Here is a 17,630-nt window from a genome sequence, read left to right on the forward strand (position 1 = left end):
TTATTAATTTGCAGATAAATGTGTAACTGATACTCATGCACATGTACTATTACTTACAAGAAATTAAAGAGAGGAGAAAAAAATCAGAACACCAAACACATCTGATTAGAGTTCAACCACTGACATATCAATAAGAAAAACTTAAAAACACAGGTACAACATTAAATCAATACTACCATATTTTCAAAAATATAGAAAACTCTTGTTTTCATGTTGTTCAAAAGTAACTACATTCTCCAGCACCAAAAGACAGAAGTCCAAGTCCTTCAAGATATCTGCCTTTAAAAAGGTAAAAAAACCAAACCAGAACACTAACTTCCTAGCAACTATTTTGAAAAGCTGTTAAAGAGGCAATGTGCATGTCCTTCAACTACAAATTCCTAGAAAATCAACTTATTAACTACATCATTATTTAGAAAGTCTACACAAAGCATAATTTTAAGAGTCCTTCCACACCAAAATGCATTTTTCTTATCAAGAACATCTTATTATGCAGGAAAACTAAACACACTGACAGCAAATGTCTCAAGAAAGTTATACTGTGGTAAAAACTAGGACAGCTAACTGGATGTGGATATGAGAGCATCAACAACCCTTGCATATATGAGAACGTACAGTTTTAGACTGTAATTATGTTTCTATATATAAAATTACTACAGAATATAGTTTTATTATATAGGAAAAATCAGAATTTCACAACCAGAGTTCTACAAATAACATTACATGTGAACTTCGACATTACTGATGAACTTCAGTAAGGCAAGAACTTTCAACAATTTACTTACTTCTAACTTTGCAGAAATACAACACCAGTTGTAGGACAGCCATTTCCTCTCCAAGGCCAATAGATTCAGGGGGCTATGGGATTTAGCCTATAAAAAGTTTTGTTGTTTATCCATCCATGACAAGGGAAAGCTATACTCAAGGCTCAGTAATATCCAGCTTTCTCTGTGACTTTACTAATGCATTAAAGATGTGATCCGCTGCAAGATCATCTCAAGTGAGCGATGATGCTAGCTAAGCAACTGAGTAACTAAAACAGTCTAAAGTTTCCAAAATCTCTCCTGTATTTCTAAATTTAAATCCTAGTCAAAGGTTACGCATCATGTTATATAATCTGCGGTCTTCAATGAGAATGTTATGGCTATAGGCAAAGCAAACTAAAACAACAGCTTCTCTGGATCAGTGGTGAGCCATGAAACAAAAAACCAGACCATATGACAGTCGCAATTTTTCTTGGCACACGATGGGCATTACAGACTGATGCAATCCTGTGTCCATGCTGGCAGCCCTCCACAGCGTGTGTGTGAGAGTGTCACTACATCTGGATGGTGAGTGCATTAGGGTCCCGAGGCACTCCAGGCCTACTGAAACCAGAGGACAACAGCTGCACTCAATGAACACCATGGGAGCCCAGTAAAGTGATGAAAGGCCTGAATTACCACAAACTGTAAATACAGATTTCTTTCATTAAAATACTAGGTAACCACTGCAGTCATCCCTTCCTGAAACTGATTCATTTTAAGTATAAGCCATTTATTTCAAGAACTCATTCACTTTTCCCTCCTGCAAAGCCAACATAAAAGGCAAAACCAATTTTTTTTCTTTTTTTTATTTCACCAAGGTTGGTCAAAAAAGAGCTAACCCCCCACAGAAGCACTGAAAGGAAAGCCAGAAGTGTACAAGACTGTCATCGCATTAGCCATGAAAGGGTTTTTTTGTTGCAAAACTAAGCGCCCTCAAACGCGATCTGGACACACACAGAGCTGTTGCTAAACATGGAGAATCAAGGTGTGAAGAGTGCTCCAGGAAGCAAATACACCACCACACACCCTCATTTCTCATGCACAAACAAATACATCCATAAAGCAATTTTATATGCAAAATTCTGGTTAAACACTAACAAGTTATTGCTGCTAAACCCTAGAACTCTACTGTTACCCAACACAATGCTGTAATATGCTGCAAAAGCTTACATGCAACTTTTTAATAAGGTTGGAAAAGTAGTGGAAGAAGAAAAACAAAACCAAAAAACCCTAATTACTAGAGGAATGATTCCAAAAGGAAGTCACCATCTAATTGAAATAAACATATGGAAATCAGAGAATGAGTCTGGCTAACCAGCATCTCCCAAAATACCTTGTTTGAAATGAAAAATGAGCCTTGATTGATTTTAAAATATTAAGTTAGCATAAATAGAAAACAAGCAAAATTTCAAACAATCAGCAAGATAGACATAATGTTTGCTTTCCAGTATTTTCAGAATATATAAGGTCTACAGAAAAACTGAAGGAGGAAAGGAGACTTGAGGCCAATACTGGAAACCTAAGAATTATCTCTGTTTTTTGGAATAGCACTCCAGCAGAATAAATTCAGGCAACTGGAGACATGCACTCCCATAATGCTTTCATGAGATGCTCAACGAACTCTAATAGCAGTCTTGCCTGCAACAGCAAAATCTTACAGGAGCCCCATAAGTGTAGGTGTAAGTAGCTGCAACAAGAGGAGAGGCTGAAATCTGGGATTCTTCTGCCTGCAGAAGAGAAGGATCAATGGAATCTTATCGCTGTGTATAAATATAGATGAAGGGCAATAAAAAAGATAGAGCCAAATTCTTCTCAGGGATATCCAGGGAATAGGCAAGAGGCAACAGCTGCAAACTGCAACACAGAAAAAACTGGTTTTACCCTAACAATGACTAAACATCATAAGAAACTGCCCAAAAGAGGTTCTCAGTCTCCATCAAGACATTAAAAATCCAATTGGACAACATTCCAGGCAACTTTTTGAGCTGATCCTGGTCTGAGCAAGGGGGCTGGATGAACTAGACAGTCTTCAGAGGCGTCTTTAACTTTGCTATTCTGTGCCTCTGTCAATGCTGAAAAAAATGTTAAACCAAAACTAGCGGTTTTAATGGAATGAAAAAAACCAAAACAAACCACCTGTAATACTTCTCATCAAGAAAAGCACTTACCTAACGTTTTTCCCTTGTTCTCTCAACATCTTCACCAGATCAGCTATTGGGTACTGAGCTTTTGCTGCACACAAGCCATAACCTGAAAGAATTTCAAAATTTTAATGTATTTTTCCATTTTAGTGCAGAAAGACCAGTTGCAGACAATAAGTGTACCTTCCACACACAGAGATGTTCTCATAATTAAAAATAAATGAAAGAAATTTAAAAAACACACATCAGATTCTCACATATTCCCAGCCTGACCACTGTAATTAATCTCTTTCTTGATCTCCTGACCACTTACAGTGCAGTGATTTGACCAGTCAAACTACAAAAGCAATTATTTCGCCCTCACAAAAAGACATGTTCCTTTCTATATCAGAAAAGGATGTTTCAGACAGGTATTTTGAAAAATTGATAAAAGGGTGATTGTCAGGTTACTTGACAACCATTATCCTCAACAGAATTTTAATCAGCTTAATGCAAATCTAGTAGCTAGATATGGCTTTTAGCAGCAAATAATTTTTTCAGTCTCTCTGAGCTAATTCATCAGAGCAACTACGCCAAGGATAAAAATAAAAAACATGTATTATTAATGGTGTGCTCAAGGTTTGACCACAGGAGAAAGACGCAAACTCCTTGAAGATGATTGCAAGCTTCATCAGGAAAAAAAGTAGCTTACCAAATTAGAACCCTAAATCACTGATGGTCTCTTTAAACTTGAAGCAAAATGAAAGATAACTTTGTATTTTAGCATTCTTCACATTCCAGTGCTAAAATGAGTTTAACATGATAGTCATGCCATTTAGGTGAAGGAGAAACCCTAAACTGTCCCCTACCTGAGTTTTCCTTTCAGGGAATGTACTACTGAATGACATGAACAGCCAACATAATAATTTCAGGCAATTCAGGCTTTGGTTTTCAGGTTGGGTTGTTTTACTTTAATTACAGTATTTATATTTAGTACATTTTGGATGGGGGGTTTTGGCCTTTCTTTTTCATAAACAAATGCAGAATTGAACAAGTACATGAGAAGTGTAAACAAAATCCTGTCTTTCAGGATTTAACAGATCTGTCAGTAAAATTGGTACCACTGGTACTGTAGTTGTGCTTGGAATTCAGTTAATTTTGTGTACAGCTGTTGTGGTGTAAACTTAATTTACAAAAGATAGCTTTTGTTCTGAAGAATTTAAATTGCAAATAAAAAGGACAAACTTTGATGACACATACACAAAGAAAAATGAAGTGGCACACATCTCTGCACAGGGGAATGATATCTGACCAGGGAACAAAAACAAATCACATGGACTCAGTCAACATTTGATATGCTGCTGCCATACTGCAACCTCTTTGCTGCTACCTTTTTTTGGTTTGTTTTGTGTTTTTGTTTGGTTGGGATCTTTATTTTTAAATCACATCCTCTGAACATCTTGTTGTGTAAGTCAAGAGAGTCTTACCTGGAGTAATAATAATGCTATTAGCTTCTTTTATCATTTCAACTGCATTGTCCAAATTGATTTCTGTGTGAGTTCCAGTAATTTCCATGGGTTTCCCACCAGCTGTTGATGCAGTGCCATAGCCCCCAAGAATCACATTTGCAAGGGAACGGTTCATAGCCTAAAAGACAGGATGGTTTTGGTCATATAAAGATGAAATCCAAAAATAAAGGTGACACTCCACAAAGAAAACTTCTGAAGAAGATTTCTGAAAATATTCAAGACTTCCTGACAATAGTCTTTATAAGCTGGTTTTGCCTTCTTATAATCCAAAGACTCTTAAAACAGGCTTTTTAAAACAGTTTACCACAGCCATTACCAAACATCAGCTTCGAACACATTACATTACACACATAGTGGGAGAGCGTCAATATTTCTCCAAAACAAAGAACAAAACTATGCAAATAGCAAATATTGGTCTCTTTTTGTTCTTAAAAGGGAAGAATATGAAAGAATGCATGCTTGATGACAGAGTTTCTAAAAATTTTTTTTACATTGGCATATACACACACACATTTTTGCAAGATATTTTCCATAGTTTTTAACCAATTTAACATGTAAGCACAGCGCTGCTCCATGACAGCATGGAATCCACAAAGCTCTTACAGGTAGTACTGAAGCAAAACTGCTACAGCAACAAAACAGGAAAACACAAAAGCAGCTAATCAGCCACACTGAACCAGCCACATTGTAAAGAACTGAAGGGGACCATTGACTTACTGGCTGACCACCAAAGGAAAACAAGAGATTTTAACTAGAATGTTTAAGAGAAGAACACACCCTGAAAATCTGGCTCCATTAGACACATAGCCAGAAAAAGCCATTGGCTAAATGCTTTCTTTGGCACGCCTGCTCGTGACTGTGGCCCCAAAGAAATATCTGTCAATAACTGGAAATAGGAAAAGCTTGTAACTGCAGGGGATAAAAAACTTTAGAAGCAGGAAAGGAAGAGGATAAAATGCTTCTTTAATTACACATATGAGTCATACATCTTCTGTACTAGCTGAGAAGCCATGACAAAATTTAGGAATGGATCTGGAGAGTCACAAATATAAGTAGGAGGAAGTACAAAATTGTGCTTCCAGATGTCTATTCTCCACATTTCAAATCATGCAGCTCCACAGTTTTTTTGCCATAGTCTCAGAAGGTGTGCCACTCTTTGAAATTTATTATCTAGCAAATAAGCAAAATGATGATGTTAGAACTTCTGTTTTTCCTGATAAGTCATCACTGTGTCAGATACTGTAAGGGATGCACACAAACATGGTGAAATCAATATTTTTCACTGTCTACAGCACACAGTATTTCACATACCCTGAGAACACACTGCCTTTGGCATCTATCTCAACATTATAGCAGTTGTGTCAGGTAAGACAGCCTAGACAGAAGAATACCCTCTGCAGATGTTGCACATGCCAAGCTTGTAGGGAGGACAGCACTTTCTACACATATCTAAACCAAAAGACAACAGTTAGACCAAGTCAAAGGGGAAAAAAAAGAAGATAAAATATAATTAGAAATATGGGAATCGGCTAAAAGCAAGCATAAGATTGAAGTACCCTTGCCTGGCTCCACTGCAAAGAGCCAAGAACTTCGAAGAGAAAATGTGGAAGGCAGAGAAGAGCCAAGACCTTTATCAAGCAATCATTAACCAACATATCTGGGATAGTGTGAAAACTCTTCTGTAGCCTCTTCCACCTTCTTTACCACCACACACCACAAATACAGAGGTATAAAGTGCAAGCTTCATCACTCACTGATAATCCAACAAGTGGCAAAAAGCCCTCTATGCTGAGCACAGACAAATAACAACAATGGTCAGGAGCTTACAGTCCAGGGAAAATCAAATACCTGAATCCTGAGAACTGCAAGTGCTTCCACTGTGCCTACAGAAACTTCACAGCTAGTACACAGGAATGGTCAGCATATAATTTGTAAGACTAACACAGTTTGTCCCCTCTCTTGCTCTGTTTCATCAACCCAGTTAATGGTTCCTCTCCAACCTTAAGTTTCTTCTGGATCCCATGATGAGTCTAATACCAGAATTGCAATCATCAAGTATTACCTCTGGGTAAAAAAGGAGTGACGAGGACATGCTAACAATCAAATGTTCTGAATAAAATGTATTGTGTTGGTGTCTTAAAAGACTCACAATTCATAGGATAAGCAAACAGTACAGGCCTTTGCTTTTTGAAGTTAAATTCCCTGCCTTTAACTCAGTTATCAACTGAGGCTTTAAAAGACTCAGCACTGACTATGGATAATTAGGTAAGTATCAATAAATATACTAGTTTTGACAGAAATCATACTAAAAAATAGGGGGGAAAACCAAAACAAACAAAAAACCAAACAAAAAACAAAAAGAAAAAAACTCAAAAAACAAACAAAAAAAAAACCAAACAAAAAAAAAAAAACCAAAAAAAACAAAAAAGAAAAAAAAAAAGAAGGAAAAAACCAAACCAACAAAAAAAAAAAGTCGACAAAAAAATCCCCCCCTGCAAAAAAAACCTAAAACACACAGGAAAAAAAAGGGGGAAGGAGAAACTTTTGCTTCATTAGCACAGGTTGAAACACTAAGCGCAGAATTTATTGAAACTCTTGAGCATTTCCTTCTCCTGAAATGCAGCTTCAAGACAATGATACTGAATCCCCTGATTATAACAATGCTTTCTAAAGTAATGATTTCCATTAAAGGAAGTATAGCAGAAAAGAAAAATTCTGGCCTAAGAGCATGTTATTCTGCTTACTGTGCAGAAATCATACTAAATAATTTTCATTTTACTGGTTGATGAACTTCAGTTGTCTAAGCTTATATAAAGCAGCACAAGATTTCTAGACACTACCTCAAAAACTAATCTTCCTGTAATCTGAGAAACACTGGGGAAAGTCACTCTGTCACTGCCTAACTATTTCGCTAACTACTCCCTCAGGCTTCCTATTTACCTATGCTCCTCCAACCAACTCTGTAAGTATTTCAAAACTCTCTTGTGAGTGCTAAGAGAATGAGCAATATTAGAAAGGAAAGAGACAGTAAAACAAAAATGAAGGTATAGATAGATTACTGGTAAACACACACCAAACAGTTCACATTTTCCCTGAAGTTTACAAGAATTTGATTCTTAAAAGAGTTTTATACCTGTCATATCCATAAGCACTATTTTTCCACTGACGTGGACTAAATTCCTGAATGCATACAACTAAATATATGAGCTACATAATATGATTTCCTTTTGATAAGGAGACAGAAAATGTTCAAGAAAGAGATTCTTTGCAATTCATACTTAGAATTGTTACTTTTAACTCACTTTCATGTAGTTTTACAAGAATACCTTTTTAAGCTTTTCTGAAATTTTTCCTCAAGAATGATGAAAAAGAACGATACTGAACATTCGTAACATGGTAACAATACTATTTATCAGTGGAGATGCAGTAAAAGATGATTGTTAGAGCTGACCAGAGGAAAACATCAGACAGGAGAACAGGGGCACCGATCACACAAGAGCAGAAACAAAGCAGGATTACACCATAGAGAACGAGAAAGTTGGCAGCTGTGGTGCTGCAAACTGTTTTCTTTAAACCATTACCTCTCCATCTTTGAATACAAGGCCTCTACACAAATGTTGCAGAGAAAAGGAGGTCATTACTATAGCACAATACAACTCTCACACCGAGATGAAGCTCAAGCTTGCAGACACACAGCACTGAACTCACGCAGGCCTGCTGCCACCCCGTGGTATTCCAAAGTAGCTGCTCTGAAGAAAAGGGCACACTTTTCTGCACTCCAAAAACCAAACTGCAAATCACTGCCTAACCAATGAACACACTTCTTAAAGTATCTCCTGCTACATATTAAATCTCGCTTAAGTTTAACCACATTTCAGAAGCTGTATGACTGGAAAAAAAATAGCTGACCACAAGTAATCATACTTCTTTGAGCCCAGATACAAATCCTTAAAGGGCTTTCCTCAGTTTTGAGATATGTCTCTCACCAAATCAAATAAAAATTACTGACATCTAGTCCAACAGTTTCAATCAAGAATTTTCTAGTCTATAAACATGTAACAGTTTGAGATCCAATGGCTTATCTTCCTAAAAAACATGGTTAAAAAAGCTTTTTCATAACTCAAACAAGCAGAGTTTCTGTTGACTTCTTACCACACACATGATGTAAGAGAGGATGGCCCCAGAGGAGCCGATGAGTGCACCAACAATGGTCAGCAAGTTGTTGTTCAGGAGAAAGCCCTCAGCACACAAAGCCCATCCAGAGTAACTGTTCAGGACAGTAATAACTACAGGCATATCAGCACCTCCAATAGCTGCTGTTAAAGTGACACCCTGGAGAAGGAAAGAAAATACTTAACGTCAGCAATCACTAAGGAGAACACCCAGAAAAGACACTCAGCCTACAGCACTGAAAAATAAATATAGAATGGCTTGTGTTGGAAGGGACCTTAAAGATCAGCCAGTCCCAACTGCCCTAACTTGGGCAGGGATATTACCCACTAAATCATGTTGCTTAGGGTTCCAACCAACCTGGTCTTGGACACATCCATGAATGGGGCATCCACAACCTTTCTAAGCAACTATCAAGTTACTTAGAGCCTATTCAAGTATTGTCAGTGTAGGTATCCAGGCTGAGAATTCAACTTGCCAAATCTGCCTTTTCAGAGAGAACAGGAAGGTACCCCTGTTCTCAGCTTAGAAGGTACCCATGCTCAGCTTAGTCACATTTTTTTACTTGCTAAATTATCCTACTAGCTCCATGGAACTGTTCATACTATTAACGCATTTATATTGAACAGTCTTGCAAGACTCGGTTTACAGAATGGCAATATTCAAGGTAAATTTTGCAACACTGGCATACACTGGTGTAGGTGAATGGCAGAGGTTACACAAGGACATCATCTCAAGAGGCTATCATAATAATCAGTAAATCAGAGCTTTTTCAGGAATTTTAGGGATTACCTTTCTAAAAAGTATTCTCTAATATCACTCTGTCGCATAAAAAAATTCATTAATCAGTAGCTGCAAAACTTAAGTATAAAAATGCATTCCAGTTCTCTGGAACAGTTCTCGTTTACACCTAGATCTAGAAAAGTCAGTTGCTACTTGCTACTTCAACTTACCACACAGGCATGCACCATGCCCACCGTGACTCAGGATGGCAAAATATAATTAATAAAGAGGAAACTTGCAGGACTGGAGAATAAACTCCTTTTGTAACTTGTTTCACTTTCTACAATTCCTTAACTTACCATTATGGCTGAGAGTGCTGACACAGAACCCAGGCAAGTAATTCCCGTGGTGTAAGAAGGATCAAGCATGTAAGGTATCATCCCACCAAAGCTGGCAGCCAGCAATCCTGCATTCAATGCATGCCGACCAGGCAAGAGCAGAGGTGCAGAGTTCAGGATACCTGCGATCAAACACATTTTCAGACATGAACATGTACACTCAAGGAAGCCTGCTGCTCACGTTCAGAGAAGACTGAATAACTCAGTAAAAGAAAAATTAAAAAAGAAAAAAAGGGAGGGGTAGAAGATAAAACAAGTTAGTGGAAGCTGAGATTTTCTGCTGACTTAGAACTGCAAGACATTTCAACTTCCTCTAGATTCTCAAATAGTCTTCTTTAAACTGTATTTACTTCTTATTTCACTGAAGTGCTCCAGAATAGCTAGAAAAATCTCTTTTCCTTTTGAAAAGCCTTTTTATTTTTCCTTCAACAAAGTCCTTCCACTTTGCCTCTAGGTCTTTGTATGTTGAATATGACACACAGTAGAAGGAAGCTTTTAGCTGGAACTTCTACACGAGGATTATCTCAGTCTCTTAAAAACTGTGTGCTTAAAAAAATATGACTACACAGGTAACACCAAGTATAAAACATTCCTATTTTCAAATGCATTAATTTCACAACTACCCTCAGTCACACGGAACTCCCACAGCTTCCCACATCTGCAGAAACTTGAGGGGAAAAGGCGGTTCAGTATTTCTGTGATTCAGTTAAAAAAGACAGTCACATTAATTTCATACTAGGGTTTGGTTTTTTTCAAACCACATGACAAAGGGTTGAAACAATGCAAGTTTGCCAGTAATTACTTACATCAGAAATAAGTGTCTCATTTAGATTTAAAAAAAAAATTAATTCTCATTTAAAATTCCTTTTCATTTCATTCATTTTCATTTCATTTCATTCATTTTAATTTTCTCATAAAAATTTGAGAAAAGCTGAATTCAAGGGAAACAATGAACTGACGGTCTCAGCCAGGGGAGTCAAAGTGTGTGGCTTACTACGCTTTTCCATACCATAGGATCAGTAGTTTGCTAATACAGACAAACTTCATATTTTATACCATGATGATATGAAAATGCAAGGGAGAAAAAAGTAAACAAAAATAGGAGAGCAGGCTCAAACAGGCAGTGAAGTTTACCAGGGACATGCGCACAAATCACTGAGGAGGTACAATGGAGAGAGAAAAAATAACTCAGAACAAATAAATTAATAACTACTTAGCAGAGATACATCAGAAATACATACTACTGACAAATCCTTCAAAAGATTATTAGAGAAGACAGCTTTCCATCCTTGTCATATTTCCTCCTTCAAAGGCTGGTCTCACAAACATTGAAGAAAGCAAAGAGATGTTTCCCAAAGGAACTATTGCAAAGTTAACAACAGGATTAGTAATAGGAAGCTCTTAGCCTGAAATTCTTAGTACAAGTATCACCTCAGCTTCTCAAAAGCTGTGTGCTTACAAAACCAAAAATAAATGCAATAAAGAAAACTTCACATGCGTAATAATCAGGAATTAGTGAGTATTTAATTTAGAAAACATATTTGCTAAAACAGCAAGAGGCATGGAGCATGGAGTCTGTGCAGTAGGTAAACAGACAGTGAACTGAATGGTTTAAAGTGAGGCAGCCTCAATATTGCAGGCTGCCTACCTTAATGAAGATTGCAGTGTTAAGAACAAAATCCTAGAAGTATTACTAGTGCTCACTGAATACAGCAACATGAGAGTTTCAAGCAAAATTCTGCTCAGAAATACCAAGTTGTGATCATTAAAGTTCAATAAAATGAATTTGAGAAAAAGCATCAAGTAGTGTCTTAACACCAAAGCAACACTTATTTCTAGACAAGATGAATAATAGTATGTCAAAGCACTGAAGACAACTTTTCATAATTAAAGCTGTACACAAAATAAACAGAATTAGAAACAAAAAAGTACTCGTAAAAATTAAACATTTAAACTTTCACCTGGTCCAAAATACAATGCTTTTTTTTCCAATTACATAGCAGTCTAAAAGTAGAGTCAAATCCCAAGGGAAGAAAAACCCTTTAACAAATATTTAATTCTGAACAGGAGGTCTCACCTTGCAGTTTTCCATATGCAACAAGAGAGCCACTGAATGTCACTCCACCAATGTACGTGCCAAGATATGCCACAATCTTGGTGAGGTTTGCAGCAGGGTTGCTGGAGAAGTGAGGATATTCAATCATGTACTCTGCTACACAGGTGAGCACAGCAGCCAAACCAACCAAACTGTGGAAAGCAGCCACTAGCTGAGGCAGATCTGTAATCTGGATGCGTTTAGCAATTGTCAGACCTATTGAGAGATGAAGACAGAAGGGAAGTCTTAGAAAACACAACCCACCTGCTCAGCTAGAAATTAGTACAGGATGGTTCAGTGTGCAATGATTACACATACACAAGTCTGTTCCAATTAGAAATCCCTATGGCATTGAACCAAAGGTTGCACATGTGAATTTTGTGCATCATGAAAAATAGAAAGAGTAAAGCATATCATGGGCTAAGAAGCTTCACCAAATATTGAGAAATTCATTGTTTTCTGTGACAAAGGCACAGTATGAAAGAGAGAATTTGGCAGTGTTCGGCCAGGAACTGAACAGAAGTACAAAGTTGGGCAAGATCATTTACCTCTGGACACAAGTTTTCCTATCAGAGATGATGTGGTCCCAACTTTTCAGTCAGCACATTCTTTACCACATTGTAAAGCATTAACAAAAGCCCTGACAGTTACAATATTTTGTTCACACATTTGCCAAATAATTTTGCACAAGCCTCAAGTGTCAGTTAGTCAATTCACTTGGGAGCTATACAGTATTTTATGTATATACAGGTTGCATATATGCATGCATGGAACATAGATTGTTAGTTCATCATACACATACCTATGGTCCCACCAAGTGCCATTGCACCTGACATCTGCGCCAACAATGCAGGAGTGGGATTAAGGCTTCCAAGAGTTGCAGCTAAACCTCCTGCAACACCAATCATACCCAAAGCATTTCCAAGACGAGCTGTTCCTTGGGTAGACAAACCAGCCAGGGCACCAACACAGCACAGTCCTGAGGCCAGATACATCAACTTTAAAGGAAGAAAAAACATCAGTATGAAGTAGTGACAAATTGCATTGCTATAAAACATCTCTGATAATTACACAAAATGACTGATTTCTCCAGAATGTGTTTAAGTCACAACTCTTAAATGAAATCAAGAAACTTTACAGGATGAGGTTTTGGCCAATTAATGTGATATCTATAAAGATTTTCCCTCCCTTGACGACCCTTTTTTATCTGCAAAATGACTATTAATTAAAGCCAAACCAATTTTCCTCATCAGTTCAGAAGCAACCTTTCCTTTAGCACACAAATCCAAAACTATATGGTCCTCTTCATTATAAGGATAGTTTCATAATTTGTTTATGGCAAATTTGAACTAAGAAATAGCTTTGATAGTTCTGAACTACCAGCAAGAGTGTGGCCAGAAGGAGTAAAACTGTGATCATTCCCCTGTAGTCAGCACTGGAGAAGCCACACCTCGAATCTTATGTCTAGTTTTGGACCCCTCACTCTAATAAAGAGCAAGTCAAGAGAAGGTCAACTGAGCTGATGAAGCATCTGGAGCAGAAGTCTGATGAGGAAGGAGTTGGGGCTGTTCAGTCTGAGAAAAGGAAGATCAATGGAGACTTTATTACTCTGTACAATTCTTCAAAATGAGATTGTAGCCAGGTGGGAATTGGTCTAATTTCCCAGGTAACAAGTGAGAGGACAAGAGGAAATGGCCTCAAGTTCATGGGGAAGGTTATATTAGACATCAGGACTTTTTTTTTCATGGAAAGCATGGCCAAACTTTGGAACAGGCTGCCTAGAAAAGTGGAGTCACCATCCCTGGATGTGTTCAAAAAAACTTGTGGATATGGTACTTGAGGACATGGTTTAGTAGTGACCATGGTGGTAGTGCAAGGCTGACAGCTGGATTTGATGTTCTTAAAGGTCTTTTCCTACATTAATGATTCTGTGGCATTCTGTTACTGTTGTTTGCAAAAAGTGTAAACAAACTTACATGAACTGAGCTATAAATGTCCAGATAATTGCCAAAACACAAATACATTACAAGCCTCTGCTATAACAGTATGTTTCAATTCACTTTTTCCAAATGCACAAGGCAATATAAAGTGATTTTTCTTACTATTAAAACAAATGTAAACAAAAGTTTACTATAAAAGGTGTTATAGTATACAATAACCATTTATATAACTATACATAACAATATATAGTTATATATATATATTGTACATCCCTCTGCACTGAAAAACTGATCCCATCCTTTTTTAACTGTCATGCCAAGCTGAACTTTCAGAAACATTTAAAACAAAGACTGATTTCTGTAGTTACTGTATTATTTAGACTGCAGTTTAGGAAAACAGTCCAATAAATAAAAGCCCCTGCTATGTTTACACAAAATCAAACAACAACAGAGCTTTTAAAGTATGCTAGCTATGTGACTGCAAGCTTACAGTTAATCAGCTTCAGATTAGCCTTGTGGGAACATGCAGCTGATGGAAAGACCTTGGATTATTTGTTATCTACTCCTCCACAGAAGAGGCATGAAGAAACATAACACTGAGCACTGGGCAAAGAGCCATGAAGTTATCGTCTTACTTGTTCAATGTAATAGCCACTGCTGAGAGCAGCTGCATAGCCTCCTACAAATACACCACCAGGGAGCAGGTACAAGTAGTTGTACTCAGGAGGGTCTGTGGGACGTTTGAACATATCCAGCATTCTCTGTGTAACTAAAAAGCCACCTGGACAAAGTAAAGGAGCAATCTTAAAAAAATAAAATCTGAAATCAAGCACATGCCAAATTATAAGAGAAGTATTTAGTAATACCATATTACCACACGATTCAGCAACCAATAAAGCTAGCAACCTGGAAAACTACCAGGAAACAAAAGCATAATCAGTGTTAGATTTTGCTGTCTCTTTTAGCCTTTTCAGAAGAAAAAGAGGAATTGCTCTGGCTCCATACTCTACACTGACTGTAGGACACAGCTTAGTTTATGACTGCACTCTTTTCCCAACCTGCTCTAGCAAAAGCAGTATTTCTAAGTCACATTGCTTACTTTGTTGCCTTTTTATTATTGAAGCTGGGACTTATGAAGCTCAAAGAAACAGAATTTTGTTCTATGCTGCTCGTATGCATTTCAAGTAGGAAAATTAATACCAGTAGAAATCCTCTACAACTACCCCCTTATGTTACACAGGAAAAAATATTGTATATAATCACCAGCCAAATTTATGAAAGGAAAATGCACATTTAAATAATTCCTAAAAGAGGTTACTCCACAGGGTATGCAAAATATCTACAATAACTACTGTGAAAATTGGAGGGCTGATGGGTTTTTATTGATAAATGCTCTCAGAGTCTATTCTCAGACTAGTATTTCTGGAATTATACAATCAAATAACTACAAGAGGTTTAAAAATTACCCTAGTACTTGAAGTTATCCTCAGGAGAAAACCTAACATTCATACCTGCAATATTGACTGAAGATATAAAGGTTGAAAGCACTGCTAGGCTTTGGGAAATGTCTTGAGGGAGATAGTGTCCTCCCATCAGTACCAGCCCACCAACTGCAGTCAGACCTATTTAGAAGAGATAAAAGCATTACTGGAAGAGGTTACTGTGTAATCATAAAAGGCACTACACCTATAGGAAATTTCCTTTCAACTGTTGGACAAATATCAGTCAACTCAAATTTTGACCCCTACTTCACACATTAATGCTTAAAAAAGACTACCACAGTCTTTTTCAGGAATACAAACACGCTTCAAAAGAAAAAAAGAAAAAAAAAACAAGTAAATGAATGTAGTTTTGAAGAACAGTGCCCCAGGTGCAGAATTAGCCAAGTACGTGTTCAATAAAAGAAACTTTGTTTATAATAATCAAAGCAGATCCTTTACTTATGAGAATTATGAATTACTTATGAGAATTATGAATTTTATGGGTATTTTAGGATTGATTTTCTTTTTTCCTCTCTCTCAAAACACATAGTTTTAGGAGATGAATGGAAGAATGTAAAAAATAGGAAAGATTAATTATTTTCAGGGCAATCTTTTGAAGAGATGGGAGAAAAGATGTGGTCTATGAAAGCACACCACATCACTCCAAATAAAACAAACTTTTAAGCAAATAGGTCAAGTAAAAATTACTTCAGAAAATTAAAAGGATATCAAAAGGATAAATTAAAACATCACATTTGCCTTTCTTTTGAAAAAAACACTCTCAGAAAACATTGTTTCATGTTTCCTTGCTATTTATGAAAGTAAACTCAAACATGCACACCAGCACTAATTCAGGTAAAAGGAGTTGTGACTGCTTCAAGTAGAGAACAAGAGGCTGTGTGACAGCCACTTACCTGAGATAGCATTAGTCACAGACATAAGTGGGGAGTGCAGAGCAGGAGTCACACCCCACACTGTGTGGTACCCCACTATCCCAGAGAGGCCAAACGTTGTCACCATTTGTGTGAAAGCATCATTAGGTGCTACAATGCCCAGCCCTAACATACCAGCTAAACCTAGAAGAAAAGCATAGGAAAGCTCTGTAACATTTCAATAACTTCTTACATTTAAACTGCATCAAACAGGAGCCTAGTACGAACACAAAAGCAAAATGGAGTTCTATGCATGGACTGGTTTCAAAATCAGGGAGATAATTTTTTCAAATACACTACGTTCTTTCAGTGCTAATCTTTCCTTTGTAACAGAAAATAAAGCCATACATATAATCCACACATATTTGTTACACATGGACACAATGCAGCAAAGATAGGTTTCTACACCAACACTGACTGAATCCTGTCACCCCCCTGTTCTGTAGGAAAAAACACAGAAGTCACAATTATGTTGAGATATTGCTTAGATGTATCAAAGCAATATGCATGAAGAACAGGGATTAAAATTAAGACTACTGAATTCATTAATTACTTCATGCAAAAGTTCTGATACACTTTGTCAAAGCAAAGTCTTATTTCCAATACTTCAGTAGACTGTGGCCATTTAAGTCTCACACAATACAGTAAAATCTGAAGAAAGCAAAAGCCATTGAACTGATTCTGCTGTAAAGTTGGGGCACAGTCCCCGGCAGGAGTCCTTCCTGCTTTTTAAGCATTTTACTAATATTTAAGTAGAGTCAAACATACATATATGAAGAGAATCAGCACGTGTTGGAAGGTCAAATACTTTTGGTATTTCACTTTTGGTAAAATTTCAGAAGTTTTATTTTCCCTCTCAAGCAATTCTTACACTATGCTGATTTTGCATCAGGATACACCAGCCAATCAATTGCTCCCCAAATAGCTATTCAATTAAATGAGTTAGGTGATGGGTCATTCAAAAGTATTAGTCAAATGAGAAGTACTCTACACTGGCTCTCCAGCTATGGAAGTTGCCTACCTGCTGTGTATATAGACGCAGTAGTCATGGTTTTTCTAAAAGGTGTAATAGTAGCTGCTTTTTCTGCTTCCAGCTCTGCTACAGTCTTCTGCTTCACTGGCGCTCCCTGAGGAATGTTTTTTGGTGGAGGTGCTGGGAAAATCACTTTGCCATCCTGACAAGAGATATTTACAGTTATGCCTAGCATGGAATATGCTTAGTACTTTTCTTCTCAATCCTGCAATTCAGGCAAGTGCTAACATCCTACAGCCACGCCCAGGAACAAGCTCTTTTTCTGTATCAGCAGAAGTTTGCAAGGCATGACCAAGTTAATCATACTGGTTTACACATTCTTCAGACAAGATTTGATATTAGTGTCCAAGAGTACCTGGTGAAGACACAGCACAAGGCTCCAGAGCAGAAACAAGAGAAAAGT

At 37.2% G+C, this 17,630-nt stretch overlaps 1 protein-coding gene across 2 annotated transcripts in view; it reads right to left on the bottom strand.

Annotated features, from left to right (window-relative positions):
- NNT (nicotinamide nucleotide transhydrogenase) overlaps positions 1-17,630 on the bottom strand; it is a 42,736-nt gene that overhangs the window by 9,554 nt on the left and 15,552 nt on the right. For both annotated transcript variants that reach the window (XM_058043551.1, XM_058043552.1), the window contains exons 10-19: positions 17,216-17,369; positions 16,177-16,338; positions 15,293-15,403; positions 14,417-14,562; positions 12,644-12,839; positions 11,824-12,057; positions 9,708-9,868; positions 8,608-8,787; positions 4,414-4,573; positions 2,975-3,056 (exon numbers count right to left, since the gene is read on the bottom strand). In XM_058043551.1, the coding sequence (XP_057899534.1) occupies positions 2,975-3,056; positions 4,414-4,573; positions 8,608-8,787; positions 9,708-9,868; positions 11,824-12,057; positions 12,644-12,839; positions 14,417-14,562; positions 15,293-15,403; positions 16,177-16,338; positions 17,216-17,369 (1,586 nt within the window). The remainder of the gene's footprint in view (positions 1-2,974; positions 3,057-4,413; positions 4,574-8,607; positions 8,788-9,707; positions 9,869-11,823; positions 12,058-12,643; positions 12,840-14,416; positions 14,563-15,292; positions 15,404-16,176; positions 16,339-17,215; positions 17,370-17,630) is intronic.

This window comes from Melospiza georgiana, chromosome Z (genome assembly GCF_028018845.1).
Source record: "Melospiza georgiana isolate bMelGeo1 chromosome Z, bMelGeo1.pri, whole genome shotgun sequence".
Classification (NCBI taxonomy): Eukaryota; Metazoa; Chordata; class Aves; order Passeriformes; family Passerellidae; genus Melospiza; species Melospiza georgiana.